Source organism: Panicum virgatum, chromosome 8K (genome assembly GCF_016808335.1).
Source record: "Panicum virgatum strain AP13 chromosome 8K, P.virgatum_v5, whole genome shotgun sequence".
NCBI lineage: Eukaryota > Viridiplantae > Streptophyta > Magnoliopsida > Poales > Poaceae > Panicum > Panicum virgatum.
The window spans coordinates 45782929-45804085 of record NC_053143.1 but is presented as its reverse complement, the minus strand read 5'-3'; the positions used below and the strand labels follow the sequence as shown (position 1 = coordinate 45804085).

Genomic DNA, 21157 nt, shown 5'->3' with positions numbered 1-21157 from the left:
CTTCCGATGCGCTCGTGCACCGAGGGTGCCCTCACGCCGGGCGCTACGGCTGCCTTGCCCTTCCGTGCTGGTGGTGTGTGCACAGAAACTTCGCGGTCCTGGTGCGCAGTCCCACCAGGCTGCTCCGGGTCCTTCGACCGCATTCGAGACGCAGAACTCTCGGCCTGCTGCAGAGCAGCTTGCTCGATGAGCTCCTGTGCCTCGCGGCGTAGGTTGCGGCCCGAAGGTGTCGATGGCTCGGGCATAGCTTGGAGTAGGTAAGCCGCAGCGACGAGCTTCTCGCCCGCCGTCTTCAGCTCCGAAGATTTGTCGACGTTGTCGTCGGCCATGATGCGCTCCCGGGCAACACGTCCCGCCGCCTGGGCATGTGCACCACGCGCGGTACACTGCTGCTCGAGTGCGGCGCACAGCTCCTGGGTTTGTTGACGCTGCTCGTCGAGCTTGGCTTGAAGCTCATTGAGTTGTGCCAGCTGAGCTTGTCGCGCCGCCGAGCTTGACAAAGAAGGGGCTGCAAGCGGCACCACCGGTGGGTTTGCCTGCGCGTCCGCCCCGCCGTCCTCGTGGTTGCTCGGGGCGTTGTCGTTTTGCTCGTCCGCGAGGTCTGCCATGATGCACTCCCGGGAAGGATCGAAATCCCCCTCACTGGAGTCTTCGGAGCAGGTGAGGCAGTAAGCCGTCGCCAGCTGGAACGAGCGAAGAGCGTCGGGGTCGCGAACCCCGAAGTAGTCCTCGGCCTCCTCGGCCGTGAAGTTGTTCATGAAGAAGCTGACGTCGTCGGCGATCAAGCTCGCCGTCTCGGGGTAGGATTCGTCAGGGGACGACGCGATGAAGCTGCGAATCGACCGGAGACGATGACCCGACAGATCCTCATGCTCGATGAAGCTAGCGCTGGTTGACGAAGCGCAGTTGTGAGCGGCGGTGTTGCGCATCCCAAAGGGGAAGGGCGACGGCGAGGTCGAGCCCCCCCGAGAGACACTGGTGTCGCAGTAAATGATGTTGCCGGCACAGATGGCGCTAGGGCACATGATGACAAAATGGTGGCCCCGTTGGCCATGATGCTGAGTTGCGACATGCCAGCCTCGACCCACGTGGGGGAGCTGTGGCGTGCCGCACGACGCCGCCCCGCGCGTGCTTGTCGCGAATGTTGGCCCGAGCGCCTGTTGCGCTGGGCTGGCGAAGTCGGGGTGATGGGGTTGCGTCTGGGCGAGAGGAGCCGCATGAGGTAACCGTTGCCGGTCGCTCCGAACTCGAGACTCCCGAACCAGATCACGAATCCCGCTGGCAGTGGATTCAAAGCACCCATAGGGTATGGGTTGGATCTGCCCGCCATCCGTGGAGATCAAATGGGAAAAAGAGAGAAAAATGTCACGCGGCTCCCCTACCTGGCGCGCCAACTGTCGGTGTCCCGACCTGGGGGCCTGGATCCCAACTAGTAAATGCTGCGTGTTTCCTCGTCCCAGATGATGATGCAAGAGGCAATCACAGTAACGCACGATTTATCCTGGTTCCGGCCGCAGGGTCGTACGTCCAGCAAAGGGTGTGTGCGAGGGCACTGTATTATCTTGCACCCGGAGTGCTTGTAGTAGGGGATACAAGCGAGGCGAGAGAGGGAGGGAAGCTCCCAAGTCTCTGCTAGGAGTGGAGTCGGTTGAGATGAGTGCTCAGTAGTCCCTGAACGTCCTCTTGGAAATGAGAAACCAGAGAAGGTCCAGCCAGAGTCCAGCGTTCCGACCTGGGTAAGGGGAGCCCGCCTCCTCCTTTTATAGTCACAAGGAGGGGCGGCGTGCATTAGTAGGGCATGAAAGTCGTCGTTTTCCCCTGAATCGCGGGGTACAGTGGTCGAACACTGTAGGAAGTACACTGTGGGAAGGCGGCGCACGTCGCAGTCGTCCTGGATGTTGTCCTTGGCCCTGCGAAGATCGCGCCGGTCGTCCTGCAGTGTCCCTTCAGGCGGCGTGGTGGTGGTGTGCAGTGGGCCCTGCGAACTAGGGTTCTGGACACTCCAGCGGTAGTGGTGGCGCGACGGCCCCGGACCCCCTGGTCGGAGTGTGGGCGTGCACACTAGAAGGTCTGGGGGACACGTGGAAGTCCTGGACCCCTGAAGGGGAAGGTCCAGGACTCCGTCCATCTTGTACTGGGCGCCCCTCCCGGAAGGACACGTGACGTTACCGGACCCCTTCCCCAGCGAGAGGTGAGTCCGGATGGTCGGAGTCGGTAGAACAGTAACGGGAGCAGTGCCGAGCCTGTCTTGTCCCGCGTTGCAGGTCCCAAGGCACTGCTACAGCATCCGGGATGGTGGAATGGCGACCGGAGTCAGCGGATGGGACCCTGGTCACATCCGCTGTGGGAGTGGCGGCCTGACGCCGCCCGTCCTTTGAGCCGTGGCGGAGTGGCTGGCTTTTAATGCCTTCGTACGGCGAGCAGTTGGGCGGCGAGGTTGTCTGTCCCTTGTGCCGAGGGGTGGCCTCGAGCGAGGCGAAGATGAGCTACCCGCTCGAGGGTAGATTCGCTACCCTCGAGCGAGGCGGAGATGCGGAGTGCAGTCGAGGGATCCCGACGGGGACCCTCGAGCGATGCGGAGATGAGTCACACGCTCGAGGGTAGATCCGCTACCCTCGAGTGAGGCGGAGATTGTCCAGTGGGCCCGAGAGGGACCCTCGAGCGAGGCGGAGATCGTTCCGCGGGTTCGAGGGGGATGTGAATGGGCCGCACGCTGGGCTTCTTTGAGTCCTTTCCCTTTTCCCGAGTAGGAAGCAGGTCGTGGGCCTTCACGGGCCCAGTTGTTTTAACAGGTGTTTTGCGTTTTTAGAGCGATCTTAGTACCCCGATTAGGGTGTCCCTAATCGTGGTACCCGACACCTAGATAGCAGGGTGCGGCTGAAAAGAAACGGACGCTTAACACTGTTTAGCGTCTGAGAATGGCCGGTACACAACGGCGCATCCCAGACGTTCGATCCCCATCACACAGTAGAAGTGAAATCGCCAAACCGTTAGACTTGCCGCCGGCTTCTACTAGAGTGACAACTGAAGAAGGTGTTGATCGATTCAGAAGTTCAGACATTCAGGTAGCTACTGCCTGACACCCCTCCCCTACCCAAACAAAGAACTAAAGCTGAGTGACTTTCTCCATCCCCTAGAAATCTCGAGAGCAAACCTCAGCAACCAGATCTACCAAGGGAGAGAGAGGTAGCCATAAATCCCCAAGCTGGACGAGATCCTCAAGGAGAAGTACAAGCTGAAGAAGAGGGTGAAGAGAGATGTGGAGATCCTCAAGAGCGAGTTGACGAGCATGCACGCCGCGCTCGGCAACGTGGCGGAGGTGCCGCGGGAGCAGCTCGAAGAGCATGTTAAGGACTGGGACAAGCAGGTGAGGGAGCACTCGCACCGTACTGAGGTTGTGGTTGACACTTTCCAGGTGCGCATATTGGGCTCCGAAGGCAGCACCGACCCGGACAGCTTCAACAAGAGGCTCACGAATAAGATGGAAAATTCGTTCAGGAGGGCCAAGGCTCGCCATGAGATTGCCTACTCGATCAAGCGCATCAAGGACCAAATCCAAGATCTGGCCAACGAGAATGGCTGGTATAGGGACTGGTGCGAGGTTGAGGCTGAGCCTAAGCCTGATCCTGATCCTCGCCTGAAGGCTCTGATCACAGAATCGGCAAATCTAGTTGGCATTCACGAGAAAAGAGAAGAGCTTATTAAGTTGCTGGTAGACGGGGACGAAGTGTCCAAGACGAAACTAAAAACAGTTTCCATTGTTGGATTAGGAGGGTTAGGCAAGACCACTCTTGCAAAAGCAGTGTACGACAAAATAAAAGGAGATTTTGATTGCACGGCTTTTGTTTCAGTTGGCCAGAAGCCTGACGCAAAGAAGGTACTCATGGACATCCTCTTTAATGTTGACAACTAAAAGAGTGCTGGTTCCAATCCTGAGATAGTGGATGAAAGGCAATTGATTCTGGAACTCAGAAGCTTCCTTCAGAACAAGAGGTACACATCAGTTACCCAATTCTGATTACACGCTTACTCTGATATGGTACATGAGAGAACTGCATATGGTAGTTAAGTTGTCCAACAATGCCTTTGCGAATTGTGAAAACTCTAAAGTGCTTCATTTATGTGTCGGTGACAGTCACAGTGGCTTGCGTTCCTTAACAAAATCAACGTTATGTCCTCTAGACAAATATTTTTAATGTAATAAATGAAAGTAAGAGTCCATCCGATCAGAAATGTAGTCTTGGTCACAAGTGTTATTTGGGCTGTGTGCAGTCAATCTATCTAAAATTTAATTATGAAACATTTTGTATTTTTTTTGGATTTAGTGATAGCGCACGCTGCATGGCCAACGGCTTCAGTTGCAATCGTGTGCGCTTCACACGCCACGACGCCCATGCTCCGCGTGTTTAGATGGTGATCGTGTCCACTCTGACCACGTCGCCTGAACGTTCCCGAGGCTCCGCCTCCTCGTGACTCCACCACTTGTACCATGTATAAATATGTATACTAGGTGAATACAATGAGTGTGTTGGATCCTAATCTCGCTCATGGTGTTAGAGTGGATTCAATCTATAATCGATAGCTTGTACCCACCTCAATCTTCTACTGCCATGGCCTCTGCCGCCGCCCACTCTCAATTCTCCTCATCTTCCTCACCCCCAATGACAACCACATGAGCACAGCTGACTCCCATCCGCTGTTGCCCATTCCTACTGTAGCCGCGGCTGTCATCCAGACCGTCAATATTCGATCTCATGTTATCATCACCCTCGATCTAAGGGAATCCAACTACACCCAGTGGAGCTGCTTCTTCGAGCTCAATCGGACGGCAAGTTCGGTCTCGGCGACCATGTCTACTCCAGCCTCCAGGCACGTCTCGGCTCGGTCGACGCCGACTGGCACTCCATCGATCAATCGGTCGTGAACTGGCTCTACATGACAATGTCCAAGGACATCTTCGGCCTTGTGGTCAAGCCGAGGGCCACCGCGCGCAAGATCTGGGTCGACATCGAGGGGCTCTTCCGCAACAATCGCCTCTCACGTGCCATCTACCTGGAAGCTAAGTACCACAACCTGCATCAGGGCCAACTAACGGTCTCCCGATACTGCGGCAAGCTCAAGACCCTCGCCGATGCTCTCCGCGATGTCAGCAAGCCTGTTAGCGAGCCCAGTCAGGTCCTCAACATGATGCTGGTCTCAACTCTTCCAGTGCTTACTAGGGAGCAGTTGCCGCCGTTCGTGGAGGCCTGTTCTCACCTATTGCTACTCGAACAAACTGACGATCACCAAGCCAAACAAGACGCCTCCACAACACTAATCGCCGCCTAGGGGACCTCCACCAACACTTCCTCGGGCGCACCTGCCGCCGCCAATTCTTGATCCGCCTCCGGTAATGGTGGGCGACCCTCCAACAACAACAAATAGAAGGGTAACAAACCCACTTATGGCGGTGTAGGCTCCTTCTGTGCCCCATGACTCGCTCCTAGTCCATGGACCCTGACCTTTAATCCCTGGACCCCTCGTGGCGCCCTCCTAGAGCTGGCATTCTTCGGTCGCGGCCAGGTACTCCCACTCCGTCCCTGCAAGCTTTGAATGCCACCTCCTTCCCACCGTCATCATCTTCTGCCTAGGATTAGTCTGCTCTCCTCACCATGCTCGCCAATGTTGGTGTGCAGACTCCCATCCCAGGGGAACTCCAGTGAGTGGTTCCTCGACACTAGAGCTACTTCCCACATGACCTCCAACTCGGGTAATCTCCACAACCTTGTCCCTCACCACTCCCTTATCACTGTTGGTAACGGTGCTTGCATTTCATCCCCTTCTGTTGGATACTCTTCTATTCCCACTTCTTCCCCACTTCAACTTCGTCGTGTTTTGTACACTCCGGACATTGTCAAAAATTTGATTTCAGTGTCAAAAATTTGATTTTAGTGTGCCCCTAACACATGACAATTCTATTCCTGTCGAATTTGACCCCGTTGGTTTCTCCATCAAGGATATGTCGCTACTACAACATCCCCCATCACCGCCGGTTCGAAATGAGCATCACCGCCGGTTTGGGAGGCGTTGGATTTAAGTCGTTGGTGATAGGAGGGGTCATCACCGCTGGTTTCAAAACCGGCGGTGATAAGAGGGCTCATCACCGCCGGTTCATAAACCGTTGGTGATGAGTGCACCCACCATTGGTGATAAGTGCTCACCACCGCCGGTTTGTGGATGGAACCGGCGGTGAAGGCCATTTTCCCATCAAAAAAATATATTCATATAATAATATTGCATGGTTTGTACAGCATATATAATATATCATTATAGCAGCATAATTCAATCACATGAGCTCATACATCGAGATTAAACGAAAGGGTTCATACATCAAGATTAAAACAAAGAGTTCATACATCAAGCCTAGTTTTTGAGCCTCTCTCTGTAGCAAACTTAACAAGCTGCCCATTACTCTCTGGCTGGGCACTTGATATGATCCTAGATATTAACAATGAGACTTATTACATGGAAATTGGATAGAACATACATGACTTCAAAATTCAGAAGAGCATGCAAAATGTCAACAAGACATGAGACAATCAGATTTGTAAAAAGATGGAAATACATGCACAACAACCTTAGCCGAAGAATAAAATGCAAGTCTGAGAGAACTGCAACTATTTTACCGCGAAGGGATCATGTTGGAGGATTTCCAGAGCCACATCATCCCTGTTAATTGTAACTGAAACACCATTAGCATGATACTGTTTATACCATAAGTAGAAGAATTCACATCATGTGCTATCTGTCAGGTTGTGAAACCAAATCAAAACAATGCCAGATTGTTAAATTAGCTGAGAAATGTGCAGATAAACTTATGGAAGAAAGGCAGATGGGGCAAGAAAATAGAAAACAAGTTTTTAGGTTATAATAGTACTCAAAATTACTGACCATAGAAAAAAAAACTTGTTTTAAAAATCAACAGGTTATGTCTTGCAAACAAGGGCTCATTAAAAAGAATGACTCTAACATACACAAAGACATCTTAAAAAAAAGACAGCAGTACAACCCAATGAATTTCAGAAAAGATAACCAGAACAAATAGTCTTTATTATTACATTACTCCAAGGTTCTTCAAATTGGCCACCGCATAATAGAATGTAACAGTTTATTGGTCAAGCATAATAGAATGTAACAGTTTAATTAAAAATAGATTTGGCCTAACTTTACTGATAAATCAAACTAGATGAAGGAATGATGGCATGAGAAAGGAAAGTACCTGAAGCCAAGGAGATGGGATTCCGTAGTAAGTGTATTCCTGTGGAATATCTTGATTTCTTGCTAGCCTCTCCAGTATTAATTCTTACACATTCTGGAAGGCAATTCCAATATGCTTCCGCATTGTTGGATACTAATGAAACAAAAAGGCTCATGAGTCATGACAGATGTCAGCACACCTAGGTAGCGCTCATCTAGAAGCTGTGCCATTCGATCAGCCCTGATATGCAGAATCCAATTAGCATATTATATTTGGTAGAGTATTATGTAGTACTTCTATATTCTATAATATTACTACCAGACATCAATATTCACAACATCAGGATTCTTCCTATAAAGCCGCAGAAGGCATAGAGCAGCCTTCTTTCTGACAACAGGACGGCCGCTACTTGAAATCTGTGACAACATAAGATGTTTCATTAATAGAATCATTCACAAAACAATGAAAGGGAAACATAAGCAATAGAACATTCACTCACAAGAAGTTTCTAGACATCTGGGGCTAGTGACTCAGAAAATTCTTTCCCACCAATGTTACCTACCTGAAATATATTTTAGTAAAAGATATAACACATAATGGACACTAAATGGTGCTAATTGTGCAGGATAGTAAAGTAAAAGCCTTAAAAGCTGCGGCAGTCTGCATGAGCTGATGAGATTGATACCCCTAAATCATTCAAAATGGTAGGTCTCCTTGACAGACTGTTGCAATCAGTCACAGTTGAGACTTGAGACAATAGACAGCAATGCCCACGTGACCAAAAGATGTAGCTGGACAAAGTATAATTCTATCAGACGTCGAACAGTCTGAAACTAGGACGGCTCAAAACTACACCGCGGAACTACCCTCCCGAACTGACTAGTGACTACCAATCAGCAATTCAGCACCACGCAACTCCTCAATTATCGTTCAGTGGGGCATTTCGATCAAAATACCCAACGCCCAACCCCTCAATTACACAAATGCATTTGCAGCTAGCAACCTGCAGCATCAAACAAAAAACTCTAAGAGAAGGGAGGGGAACAAGCTAGCGTGACCTTCTCATTTTTGAACCGCGTGCAGCGCCACCACTCCGTGCAGCGCCGCGCCTGGCTGGCCGCTGCTCCCCGCCGCCACCGTGCTAGCTGCGCAGCGCCACCGCATCTGCACCCCCACGCAGCACGGGAGGAGAGTCATGGAGGGGAGGGGATCCGTGCGCCGCGCGGCACTGGAGGAGACGCGGGGAGAGGAGGGGCCCGTGGAGGAAGAAGGAAGAGACGGGGAGGGGAGGGGAAGGAAGACAGGAGACGGGAGAGGGAGGGAGATGGAAGATGTGGAAGGGGGAGACAGACAGGAGACGGAGAGAAACCAGATATGAAAAAAAATTGGCATCACCGCCGGGTCGTAATATGGTCCGCGATGATGTCTAACTATCACCGCCGGTTTGTATTATTACCCCGTGGTGATGTTTGAAAATCTATCACCGCCGGTTCGTAATACGACCCGTTGGTGATGAGTGACTATCACCGTCGGGTTAATTTAGAACCGGCAGTGATATACTATCACCGTCGAGTTGTTTCAAACCGCCGGTGATGGGCCGTTTGCAATGATCATATCTGTAGTAGTGTGTAGACACAGGCGGTTCTCCTCTGATGTAACAACCCTGGTGAACTATACTCCCTTCGGCCGGCTCGCCTAATCTCGTTCATTTAGATATTTGGATATGACACAAGTAAATTTGCCTCAAAAAGTCTTTTGGTGATACTATCTTTTTAAATATGTTGCAACAAATATTAATACTCCATGATGTGCTGTGAGGAACGTGATGATATCCAAGACGTTAATTGGCTGCAAAGTCAGGAATCCTGTCCTCTTCTTCTACATTATTATCCAGCACAATTCCTCTTTCGCCATGCTTGGTCCAAACATAGTAGTTCGGCATTAAACCACTATTGAACAAGTGACTATGGATGGTTCTTGATGATGAGTAATCCTTCTCATTCTTACAGAATTTGCATGGACAACGAACGAAACCGCCATACTTGTGTTTCTCGACCGCTTCTATGAATTCATGCACGCCATCAATGAACTCCTTTGAACGCCGTCGGCCATGTACATCCATTGCCGACTCATCTAGGTCCACAATACATTTATATACATCATTGCAGTGTACAAATAGTACATTCATACTATAATAAATTTGAATTCAAATATATAATTGATAATGCTTATAACTATAATAAATAGATACTATTCACTTATCAAATAAATTAAATGATAACTGCTTCTAAAAATCAATTGCTAAGTTATGGAGAAAAATAACTAACCTTTTTTGAAAAAAAAAACAAAAATTTGCCTCCCCTCCCCTCACTCAGCTGCCATGAACAGTGAGTTCACGGCAGCTTGGACGGGGGAGGGGTTGGGTTATTTATAGGCGTGGCTCAAAGGCACCGGTTGGTGCTCAACAACCGGTGCCAAACAAAAGGCATAGGCACCGGTTGATGTTACTAACCGGTGCCTTTGTTGTGGGCACGTGGCGGCATCGGGCCATGGCAAAATCCGGTGCCATTGTCCACCCTTTAGCCACCGGTTGGTTCCACCAACCGGTACCTATTCCTCCTTGTGCTTTTGGTACTGGTTGGTGGCACTAACCGGTTCATATATTGAAGTTTTGGTACCGGGTGATGCTTTAACCCAGTACCAAACACCTTACCTTTGATCGCCGCTGGCCAAAGGTACCAGCTGCTTTTGCAGTCGGTACTGATGTGTGGCATTTGTACTGGTTGCAACAGCAGCTGGTACCTTTGGCCAAGACCTTTGGCCTGTTTTCTAGTAGTGTAACTAGAGATACTAGGTCAATTTAAACTTATGTACAAGGATTAAGAAAGTCAATCAGATGGCCTTGGTGCTCTTAATTTATACTTTAGTGGGAAAGAATCATTCATTTGTCAAAGTGGTACCATTTAGGCCAATCTCATTGGAGTTTCATGGAGTTTCCATTCTCATTAAATGAGGTGCCACATCAGCAATATGATGACTTGGCACTATATTTATGAAGAGAGATGAGAGGAGTTTCATGGGCATGAATCTCTTGCTCACTGTTTCCAATACGTTGAAACCCAAGTGAAACTCCCATTGAGAGAGTGTGTATTTCATCTTCACATATTTTATCAACTCTTATTGATCACTTAGATATAGCATATAAATGATATGTTAGCCTATGAAACCGTGAGATGAAACCATGCATTGAGAGAGGGTTGTTTCGTTCCCCTAATCAAGACTATTGTAAGGAACATGGCACCTTTTATGCCATTTCAAGTGATTTTGGTGATCAAATGACAACACAACATTTGGACTAATATGATTGTTAAGATGATCATTCTCAGGCTTTTAGGTTCAAGTGATGACAAAGAGAAAGAGAAGATAGGCGTAGTAAGGGCCGAAGGGCCGCCCCTACGGGGGTTCCGCTGGTAGTCGGAAGAACCGACGCTATGGAATTTTGGTGCAGAAGGGAATCGAAGCCAAGTCAGCCTATAGGCATCGGTTGAACCGACGGGTCAAAAAGGGGCATCGGTGCATTGGGCGTCCTATGTTCCAGAGACGATGTCAAGCGCCCAGGAGAAGATTCTTCAGCACCGGTTCAACCGACGGTGCATCAGAGTATTGCGTTGGTGCAATGACGTCAGTGCCCAGTAGAAGTTTCTTAAGCACCGGATGAACCGGTGATGCATCGGTACAAAGCATCGGTTCAACCGGTGGTCACTGCGTCAGCTGTCAGGACTTCAACAGCTACTTCGGGTTATGAGTGACCGGAAGAACCGATGCTACTCCTGCCAGAGGCATCGGTTCTTCCGGTGATACGCAGATTTTCAGCTGACCGTTGGAGCAACGGCTACAAGACTTGGCGGCCTATATATATGCCTCACCCCGGCCATTTGAAGATAGCTAGAGTCCCAAGACACCTTATACACATCCAAGAACATCTCCAAGCCATACAAGAGCTCATAGATCATATCCTTAGCTTATAGCACTAGCTTTGTAAAGTGTGAGTGCTAGATTAGCTCTTAGTGAGTGTAATTGCAAGGCCTTGAGCCTTTGTGCTGTGGTTCTCTAGTGAACCAAAACAAGAGCTTGGTGCGCCGGCACCTTGGAGCGTGAAGCTCACCGGCAACGTCATCGACCCTCCGACTTGGTGTGGAGCGGCGACGACACTTTGTGCGGGGGACGTGGAGACCCCCATCCTTTGTGGAGAAGCTCCTTAGTGGAACCCGGGGCCAAGGTGACCGTGATTGTGTTCACGGAAGAGACTTGGTGGTCGAGTAGCAATACTCTTAGTGAGTGCTACAACAACGTGGATGTAGGTGTGCCTTTGTGGCTAACCGAACCACGGGATAAACACACGCGTCAAGAGTTTGCTATCTCCTATCCCGCTCTTTAAGCTTCCGCATTTCATTCTAGCAATTTGTGTGCCTTTACTTTCATAGAATAGTTTCTTGATAGGAAAGGCTATAGGTTGCTAAACTCTTTTGGGATAGGGGTTTCACACTAGAACAACCTAGTTGCACATCTAGATAGCATGTTTTAGTTTAAGTTTTGTGCAAACTAGTTGGAGCCATAGGTCTAAGTTTTTATTAGTGCCTAATTCACCTCCTCCCCCTCTTAGGCTAGAGCACCCGATCCTTTCAACTATGAATCTGATGTGACACTTGGAAACTGTGACATGAAACTCCCCATTGAGACCGACCTTATTACGTAAGGGTAGGAAATGAAAAAAGAGAAAAAACTGGCATAATAGTTCTAGGATAGCTCAGTAAGGCTGAAACAAACTACATAATAATGTAGTGTGAAATTCTAAATGCAATGTTCAAATATGATTCAGGCAATGTTCATCTTAAAACCCGATCCATGTTGGCAGTAACACCAATGAGGACGAAAATCTGTATATACTAATAATGAGTTATATAATATAAGAAACCTTTGTACGGACAAAATTTTGAGATAGAAATGATTGCATGTACATATGGAGATTTCAATATACATATACCAAGCAAAATAACATAATAAAACATTGATTAGTAGAAATATGATGTTGATCATGCCTATCAAAATTTGGAACTGAATGATCATCCATTCTCTCGTCCCTGTTTTTTCATCCCTTGCGTGTTAAATCTTTGGTTGCCAAGTTTTTTGGTCCAACGTTTTATTGCCTATCTATAATGATATTTCTGATTGTGGTCTTGAGTTATCAATTGATTGTCCTAATTGATTTTGGTATAGGTACCTTGCTTTTATTGATGATATATGGGACAAAAGCTTATGGAGCATTATCAAGTCTGCTTTCCCTGATGAGAACAACCTTGGCAGTCGACTAATCACAACATCCCGCATCGAAAGTGTATCTAGTGAGGATTCAGTCTATAAGATGAAAACTCTTAATGATGATGACTCCAAAATGCTCTTTTATAAAAAAACTTGGTTTTGAAGAGAATGATTACCCTCAAAATTGTGAACAAGCATATGATGAAATCTTGAAGAAATGTGCTGGTATACCGCTAGCCATTATTTCTATAGCTGGTCTTTTTCGTGGTCATCAACATATTAAATTAGTGGATGCGCGACAAATCCTGTCTAATATTACAGAAGAGACCAGCGTGGACAGGATATTATCACTTAGCTATGATGATTTACCCTCTCATCTGAAGAGTTGTCTATTGTATTTAAGTATATTTCCAAAAGATTACAAAGTTGAGAGGGATCGATTGATAAGGACATGGATTGCTGAAAGTCTTATCCAAAGCCGAAGGGGACTTAGCCTATTTGAGGTTGGAGAAAGTTACTTCAATGAGCTCGTAAACAGAAGCATGATTGAGCCAATAAACACTAATTGGGAAGGCAGGGTGGAATTTTGTCGTGTGCATGGTATTGTGCTTGATTTTATTTGTTACTTGTCAAGTGAAGATAACTTTGTTACTGTATTGGGTGAGCAAAGCACATCTACGCCACAAAGCAAAATTCGGAGATTATCCCTTCAAAATGGTTTGGCGGAGCCCATTACTCACAGGCTGGCTACTACAAGTATGTTACAAGTGAGGTCTGTTACTGTTTTTGGTCCTGCTGTTAATGTGATGCCATCTCTTTCATGCTTTCGAGCTTTGCGGGTACTGGATTTGGAAGATTCTGATCTTGTTGAAAGTTACCTCAAGATTAATCTTATTTGTGTTGGAAATTTATTCCACCTGAGGTACCTTGGGCTAAAAGATGTGAACGTTGGTGAGCTCCTCATGGAACTAGGAAAGTTACGGTTTCTGCAGACATTATGTGTAAGAGGAGATGGTACAAAAGAATTACCACCAAGTGCCATTAAGCTAAGACTTTCTTTGGTGGAGTCACTCAGCAATCTGCACGAGCTGCAAAGTTTGAAGATTGAGAGTTGGGGTGCACACATCGATCTAATGCAGGAAGGATGGAACCCCCCTCGAAATCTGTGTAGATTTGAGTCTTGTGGGGACTCGTTCTCGACAATGCCTAGGTGGATCAATCCTTCTTCACTTCCCACCCTCTCACATCTTGTGATATATGTGGATAAAGTGCAATCTGATGATATTCAGATTCTGGGGGAGCTGCCAGCTCTTTGTTCTATCTTAAATGTGACTGGCTGCATAGAAAAAGCGAATGTGGAAGGTTTCATGGTTAGCCCTGATGCATTCCCATCTCTCAGAGAGTGCTGTTTCAACAATTTTGTGACAGTGCCATCTATGTTCCCGGGAGGAGCTATGCCAAGGCTTCGATTCCTTCGATTCAGTTTACGAGCATGTGACATCGTCAGCAGCAACTTGGACTTCGGGATGGGGCATCTTCCTTCACATGAGCGAGTCCATGTGGACCTTTGGTGTCAGGAAGCCAGCACAACAGAAGTTAAGGAAATTGAGGCCGCGCTGAGGTGCGCAGCAGAAACCCATCCTAATAGTCCCGCCATTGATATCCACTTTGGTGGCAGGGAGCCAGCACTATAGAGGATGCCCGGATTTCAAAAGTGTAGCCCTGAGGGCATGCAGCAGATACCCATGACCGATCCATGATCCATTCTATTACTATGGTCTTAGGAGTTCATTCATTTTATTGGCATTCCCAGTTTCGATAAGATAACCCCACGCCGGCTCATGGAATTCAGGTACTCAGTTTCCCGTTTTGCCTCTGGTTACACCCTTTCTCGAGATATCTGTATACTGGGAAAAAGCTGTTTTTTTATAGGCTAGTTGCGTTTGAATTCAGCTAATATATGTGCGGTGTATGTCCTTCCACGTGGGCCGTGGCATGGCAAGCGGTAAGAGTGAGGAATGTTGAGTACTCTATCCTGCCTGTGATGAGTGAATTGTCAACCGTGTGGTGTGATCGTGCGCTTGGTCTTTGGATTGCAGGTACACGGGCGTCGAGTGTCGACGGAGAGTTGCCGTGGAGGAGCTCAGGCCGGGCGGCAGCTGTGGCGTCCACTCCTGGATCGAGGGCGCAAACAGCGACGGAAGGCGGGTTTCTTGTTTTGCGCCACAAAACCAAGCAGGCGGACGGCGGTTGAAGACGCCAAGTCGTGGAGGCACGGGCGTCGGTCTCGGGACTGACGGAGGCGACGGGCGTCGACGGCGTCTAGGGCCTCGCTGCGGGTGAGGAGGTGACGGGCGTCGGGCTGCGTCTAGGGCCGTCAGGAGGCTGAGGCGGGAACGGCGTCTAGGGCCACGGCGTGGAGGCGGGAATCTTCCCGCGCGTGGAGTTTTGGCGGTTTTCTAAAAACCGGCCATCTACCCAGGTTTCACGGACCTTCCAAAACCGTGGACCAGATATTCATCAAGATGGCGGAATCCTGGAGAAGACTTCGTTCCGAAGAAAGAACCTCAGCCGTCAGATAAGATCGTGTACAGGGGGATTCTGCAGACCAACCGGTCTGACCGGTCCCTGGCACTGGTCTGACCGGTCTAACCAACCGGTCTGACCGGTCTAACCAACCGGTCTGACCGGTCCATGGAACCGGTCTGACCGGTCTTGGCGGGTACAAATACCCCCACCAGCCCGTGGCTGGTTGAGTCTTTTGAGTCTTTTTGAATCCTTTTCGTTTTTCCTTTTCCCTTCCCCTGCTCCAGGTTAGGGCCAAGGACTCCAACGCAAATGAGGGTTAGGGTTTAGCTAATCTCTCAAATTAGTGGGTAGGATGATGGGCGGATGGCTCTAACCTTGTATAGGTGAATTCCTCTGAGATTTATGAATGAAATCTGGTTAAGATTCACCCTTGTGTACTGAGTATTTGTCCTCCCCTTCCTCTTTTGCGTTTTGGACTTGATTTCTCCTCTTTTGGGATGTTTCGTGTTTAGAGGAATCAAGCCCATAGATTCGTGTTTTGCCGAACTCATTGTGATGATTCTGATCTATCTAGCCTAGTGCCAAAACCCCTAGAATCGCAAGTTCTCATGAATTGGAGATTTTGAGTTCTTGAGAAAACCCCAATCTTCTTTGATCTTCCCTTGATTTCTCACGATCTGTTAATCTTTTGGGAAAGATCTCTTGGGGATATGTTCATGGGATAGTTGTGAAGGTATCCTCCAAGTTTCGTTGGATTTGGACTTCGTTTGCTCGAGATTCAACTTTTGAAGTCTTGTTCCCGAGCTTTCTGGAAGCAACCGGTCTGACCGGTACCTTCCACCGGTCTGACTAGTGTGACCGGTCTGACCGGAGAGTTGCACCGGTCTGACCGGTCTCTGCAGTCCAGTTCTGTGTTCGTTTTGCTTCCGCGTAGTTCCCTAGGGCGTTGTTGCTCAGAGATAGTTAGTCCATAGCTATTCTCTCATTTCCTAGGTGTGAGGGCTTGAGGTGATTTCTGGGATATAGACCAACGGATCGATTTCGAAAGAAATTTTGATCGGCTCCCATTCACCTCCCTCTGGTCGCCAGTTTCGGTCCCTCAAAGAGCTCATTAATTTAGTCGACTGGATCGAATCGATCAGGCAGGGCTCCAAAACTCTCTATTGGATGCGATGTGAACTTTGTTAAGGCCACTGCATTTGCAATAACGTTTCATTCTGGAGATGCTATTTAATTTGACAGGTGGTCAGGTGCCTATTTTTGGTTTGATCTCAGCATCTCACGCGATGAATCTAAGTTGTGTGATCTTAATCACCTTCTTCCTCTGTACTCGTGTTTGTCGTCGTGCTTGCCCCTCGCCTTAGTCGTTCCCACTTGTCCATTGTCTGGACAACGGGAGATGTGGTGTCATTCTCTGTCGTAAGCACATTTCGTGCTGCATAAGAGAGGCGGCCTTGTCTAAGACTCTCTTTATGTTTCAGAGCCTCAGAGGCCATTTCATTTCAAAAACGAGCCTCAGAGGCCATAGGCCGAGTATTTCTGGCTCTGGCACAAGCCTGCCTTCCTAGTCAAATCAAACGCACCTGAAAACCGCTTGTGCGAATTTTAGGACATGCCAGAAAATGTTAACTGTCATTCACTCTCTTGCAAATCTTGAATGGATTATCATTTATTTTCAGAAATAAGTTGATGCCTTGACGGCAGGCAAGCGAGCGTAGGGCAGTCCCAATAAACCCAGCGACTAGGATCATTTCCATAGCATTAGATAGCGTGCCAAACAGGTAAAAAGCTTTAGAGAGTCAAGAAGGAAAGAGATAGGCATGATTTCTCTTGCAAGGAATCATGTCTACACGTGAACCAAGAAAGGAGGAAGGGCATTGGATGAGAAAGGAGAGAGGATAAATGATTGAATGATAACTTATTTTGAAGGAACTACCTATTGGAATGATAGTTTCTACAATAGTATGCGACATGGCAATTATAGACATTGCTCCCTCCAGTCTTCAAATAGTTGACGTTTTGGACATTGATACGGTCTTCAAAACTCAACTTTGACTACTACCTTTAGCTATAAATATGTATAATACACAATCAAAGTATGTTTTTTTATACAACTACATTCTAAGGTGAACCTATTGATACAGTTCCCACATATCTAAACTCAATAAATATAAATTTATTTGTAGTCAAATTCTAAAATAGTTGACTTAGAACAACCTCAAAATGTCAGTTTTTTGAAAACTGGAGGGAGTATGTGATAGAGTTTTTGGCCGTGGAATATAGGCGAGTAGCTCAATAGAAATCCTGGCGTAGTAAAACTGACAGTAACACCTGGATTTTTTTTAACAGGCAAAGGGCACTGGGCACACACAGGACTGAAGCTGGAGTGCTGGACGTGAGAATACTACAAGAGAAAATTCCCTTTGTGGCCCTAGAAGAAATGACGCTCCCTTCTATGGCCCTGTAAAGTTCAGCCTCCCTTTCATGGCGTTTTTTATTTTTATATTTTTCAATTTTGTTTTTACAAAAATATATTTTTGGTTTCATAATTTATAGATTTATACCCCTACCGCCCGGCTGCGGGGCGGCCGGCCCCCTGCCGCCCTCCTGCCGGGCGGTAGGGACCTTAATGTAAATAAAATTTATTTTTAATCATATTTTGGCCCCTGGGGGGAGGCTGCCGGGCGGCAGGTCCCGGTGACGGGGCGGTAGGCCTACCCGCCGCTCGGCAGAGGGGCGGCAGGTCCCTCCCGCATGTTAAATCTTGACCGTCAGTGCGGCAGTGCGCCATTAGATGTGGTTTTAAATATTTTGGATAGAAATAAAAACCGTTAGTAAAGTAGATGAATATGAAAAGTATAACTTAGCAATTCATACACATACGCAACTGAGAACGAAATAGGTGATGCATGAGAACGAAATAAGTATAACATGATGACATGTCCATAACAAAAATACAGAAACAACTAGAAGCACCTCCTAACTACCCCCGCCATGTCGACCTCTTTTACGCTATGCGTGGATGTGGTCTGTAGGGTAGGTGTGTCGGTCTGGAGGCCCTACGTCTCTACCTGGACGTCCGATGGCCACAGGTGTCTGGAAGGTAGGATCGGCCTGCTGGTTAGGTATAGAAAATAACCGACTCCAGCCTTCGAAGCTCGCCTCAAAGGTATCCTGTGTGGCCCCAATGCAGTAGCAATTAAGATATCTTAATCATCGTCTTATAAGTCATATATTTGGGTACATATTCATCAAACGTACCTGTTGGTAGTGGATACGAAGAAGTACCCATATCAGGAAGATGGTGGTGCGATCCTGTAAACCGTTCAAATTATTTAAAATATTCATAGAAATAAGAAGAACATGATAAATTCGGGCTACGGATTAGGTATTTATCTTGCGTTCCTTCTGCTGTCGCCATAGGGTAATACGAAGAAGGTCCTGCATCATATAAGTGTTGTGATCCTATATGTAAATGCAAAAGGAATTAGACTTCATACCAAAATTAATTGAAATTAAGATATGGACTATATGTTTGCCGAAAGGTCGTGGTGGTGCCTGTGTTGGTTGAAATGACATCCCTGCAGCTGGTGCCATGGTACTAAACTGGGTCCCTCCGTGAGGTTGATAAGGTGGGTGTCCATCACCTGTATGGACTGAGAATTAATTGTTGTTATCAAAATAGGAAGTCAGTAAGTATCCTCACGTACCTGGATAATGCTGCTGAGACTAATAAGGTGCTGGGGAAGGCTGCTGCTGTGTGGGACCACAAGGAAACGAGGTCGAGGCTTGAGACGAACCGTAGGAGTCCTCATACGATGTCCGGCTACCAAAGGCTTCAAGCATGGAATGGGCTCTTTGTGAAACTCGGGTCCAGGCCGACTCTTGCTCATTCCTATCCATCATAGATCCCGCTCGAATCCTCATCAATTTCGCCCTGGTATCTATGTCCATCAACCTGCACATTTCAAACTGCATGCAAGAAAAAGAAAGACATTAACACTCTAATCCAAAGTATTTGAAAAGCGATGATAACTTTGACTCACCGCCCCAGCTAATGCCTCATCCCTATGTCGTGCATAGCCATCCTGTGGGGTCGCAACATGTGGCTGTGGATGCATGTCAGCATATAGCAAACGGCAACGAGTCTTAGGCTGGTACCAACTCAGGTACGCCCTGTACGAAGCCTTCGTGTGTGCAAGGGTCGGAAGCGCCACGTTCTCCTCTGTCTGGTCCCAGCCATCGACCCAAGGCTGCACCCTTGTCACCCACATGTTCGAGAAGGGTTAACCAGCCCTCGATAAACTAAATATTGATTAGTTAAAGCAGCAATGCATTATCACTGAAATGACATATGAATCGTTACCTGTGGTCATGATGTTGGACCCGATCCAATGCTGACAGCACAGGATACAACTGCCTTTGACCGAACTGCCTCCTGACTCTGTCCGAGCAGTGGGCCTCAATGTAAATGTCGTACACCAACGCTGTAGTTGTCATCCAAAGGCCTTGGTCCTGAGAGCAAACCGAAGATATCCCGAACAGTGCACGAGTGTTTATAACCAACTGGGAGTAGGGCTCCCACACAACGTCTTAGTGTCAACCAATCAAACTCAGCTACAAAATCAGGATAGGACCGCCGAGACTGTACGTGGGTGCATAAAATTAATAATATATACCAATAAGAAATACAACGAGGGTCAAACAAAGTAACAAAATTGCCAACATAATAGTATGAGTAGCAGTCATTTCCGTACCTGACGAGCGTACCAGAGAGTCCCCATGGTGGGCCTATCATCCTCGGTGTCACCGTACATATCCGGCTCATACGATGAGTGGTCGATAATCGGACGACCAATTGCTATCCGCTCGTACGACCAAAGCTGTAGCAGAATCGAACATCCTGTAAGAATTTCATTGTGCTTATTTTGCACCGAAGCCTTGCAGAGGCCACGGTACGTGGCTGCAAGTACCGCTGAACCCCAACTGTATTGAGGCATTTCCTCCACAGCTGCCTCTGCGATCTCCTGTGCGTACGGCACAAGCACCCTATCCACATAGGCCCCGTGTGAGTTATTGAACATTTTGTATCCAAACAACTACAACAGGTATGCCTCAAGGGATCGAGTGACGCTATCCTCATCAGCATCATGTGCCAAATTATCGGACTGCATAGAAAAGATGAACATTTATGAGTACAAGATCAATTATAAAATAAAATCATAACTGCATTAGTCAAAATCATAACTCTAACATTACTCATAACAAAACGAGGTATGTACCTGGAATTGCAGAATCCATGGCTTGGCATGCCCTGTTGCTTTTGGGTGCTCCTCTACATCAATCGCGATGTCAATATTTGCAAAATGCTCTTCTAGATCGTCCAACCACGTAGACGGGACAACACGAGGCCCTACACATCCCCACTGATAGGAAGACCCAGCAGCATCACAACGTCCTGTAGGGTCGGTGACATCTCCCCATAAGGGAGGTGGAAGAAGTGTGTCTCAGGCCTCCATCTATCAACCAGAGCCGTCAGTAGGGACCTGTCCAGCTTTGCCAAACCACTCTCAGCAAGACGGCCTATAGTAAGAAGACCAGCATCACTCAACCTGAAAAGTAGAACGATCAAAGGTAAGTACATTATGTAGGAAACGCATACGAAACAAACGTATTCTCAGAAACATAATCCGATGACATATCACCTGGGCACTCATCGTGGGTCAACAGGAATCAACTCCGCTGGTGGACGTGGACGCAACACGTTAAGTTTCACGCGCTGAACCACTGTAAGGAAGGACCGGTGCGACGAGTCTATGACTCGATCAAGTAGAGCTGGCGTATCTTCGGCCATACCTAACAAAAAAATATAAGTTTTCTGCATTTTCTACAATTTATTTAAAATTTTCATAAACTTTTCTAGCATTTTCTACAATTTTTGTACAATAAATTTTATAAATAATTTTTTCTAACATTTTCTACAATTTTTCTGCATTTTCTAAAATTTATCTAAATTTTTCATATACTTTTCTAGCATTTTCTACAATTTCTGAGCATTTTTTAAATTTTTTC

At 47.5% G+C, this 21157-nt stretch overlaps 2 protein-coding genes and 2 long non-coding RNA genes across 4 annotated transcripts; 2 read left to right on the top strand and 2 right to left on the bottom strand.

Annotated features, from left to right (window-relative positions):
• Positions 1–3289: 3289 nt before the first annotated feature.
• LOC120645814 (disease resistance protein RGA5-like) lies at positions 3290–5328 on the top strand. Its single transcript, XM_039922552.1, has 2 exons — positions 3290–3877; positions 4780–5328. Exons 1-2 carry the CDS (start codon positions 3290–3292, stop codon positions 5326–5328), a joined length of 1137 nt encoding a protein of 378 aa, XP_039778486.1.
• A 992-nt stretch (positions 5329–6320) lies between these two features.
• Positions 6321–7805, bottom strand: LOC120646354. Its single transcript, XR_005664402.1, has 4 exons — positions 7737–7805; positions 7556–7653; positions 7259–7477; positions 6321–6708 (listed from the first exon to the last, which is right to left on the bottom strand). It is a non-coding gene; the product is annotated as an uncharacterized LOC120646354 (long non-coding RNA).
• A 5095-nt stretch (positions 7806–12900) lies between these two features.
• LOC120646353 lies at positions 12901–14339 on the top strand. Its single transcript, XM_039922956.1, has one exon. It carries the CDS (start codon positions 13099–13101, stop codon positions 14248–14250), a length of 1152 nt encoding a protein of 383 aa, XP_039778890.1. The 5' UTR covers positions 12901–13098; the 3' UTR covers positions 14251–14339.
• Positions 14340–18671: 4332 nt separating this feature from the next.
• LOC120646352 lies at positions 18672–19219 on the bottom strand. Its single transcript, XR_005664401.1, has 3 exons — positions 19132–19219; positions 18796–19057; positions 18672–18732 (listed from the first exon to the last, which is right to left on the bottom strand). It is a non-coding gene; the product is annotated as an uncharacterized LOC120646352 (long non-coding RNA).
• Between the last annotated feature and the right edge of the window lie 1938 nt (positions 19220–21157).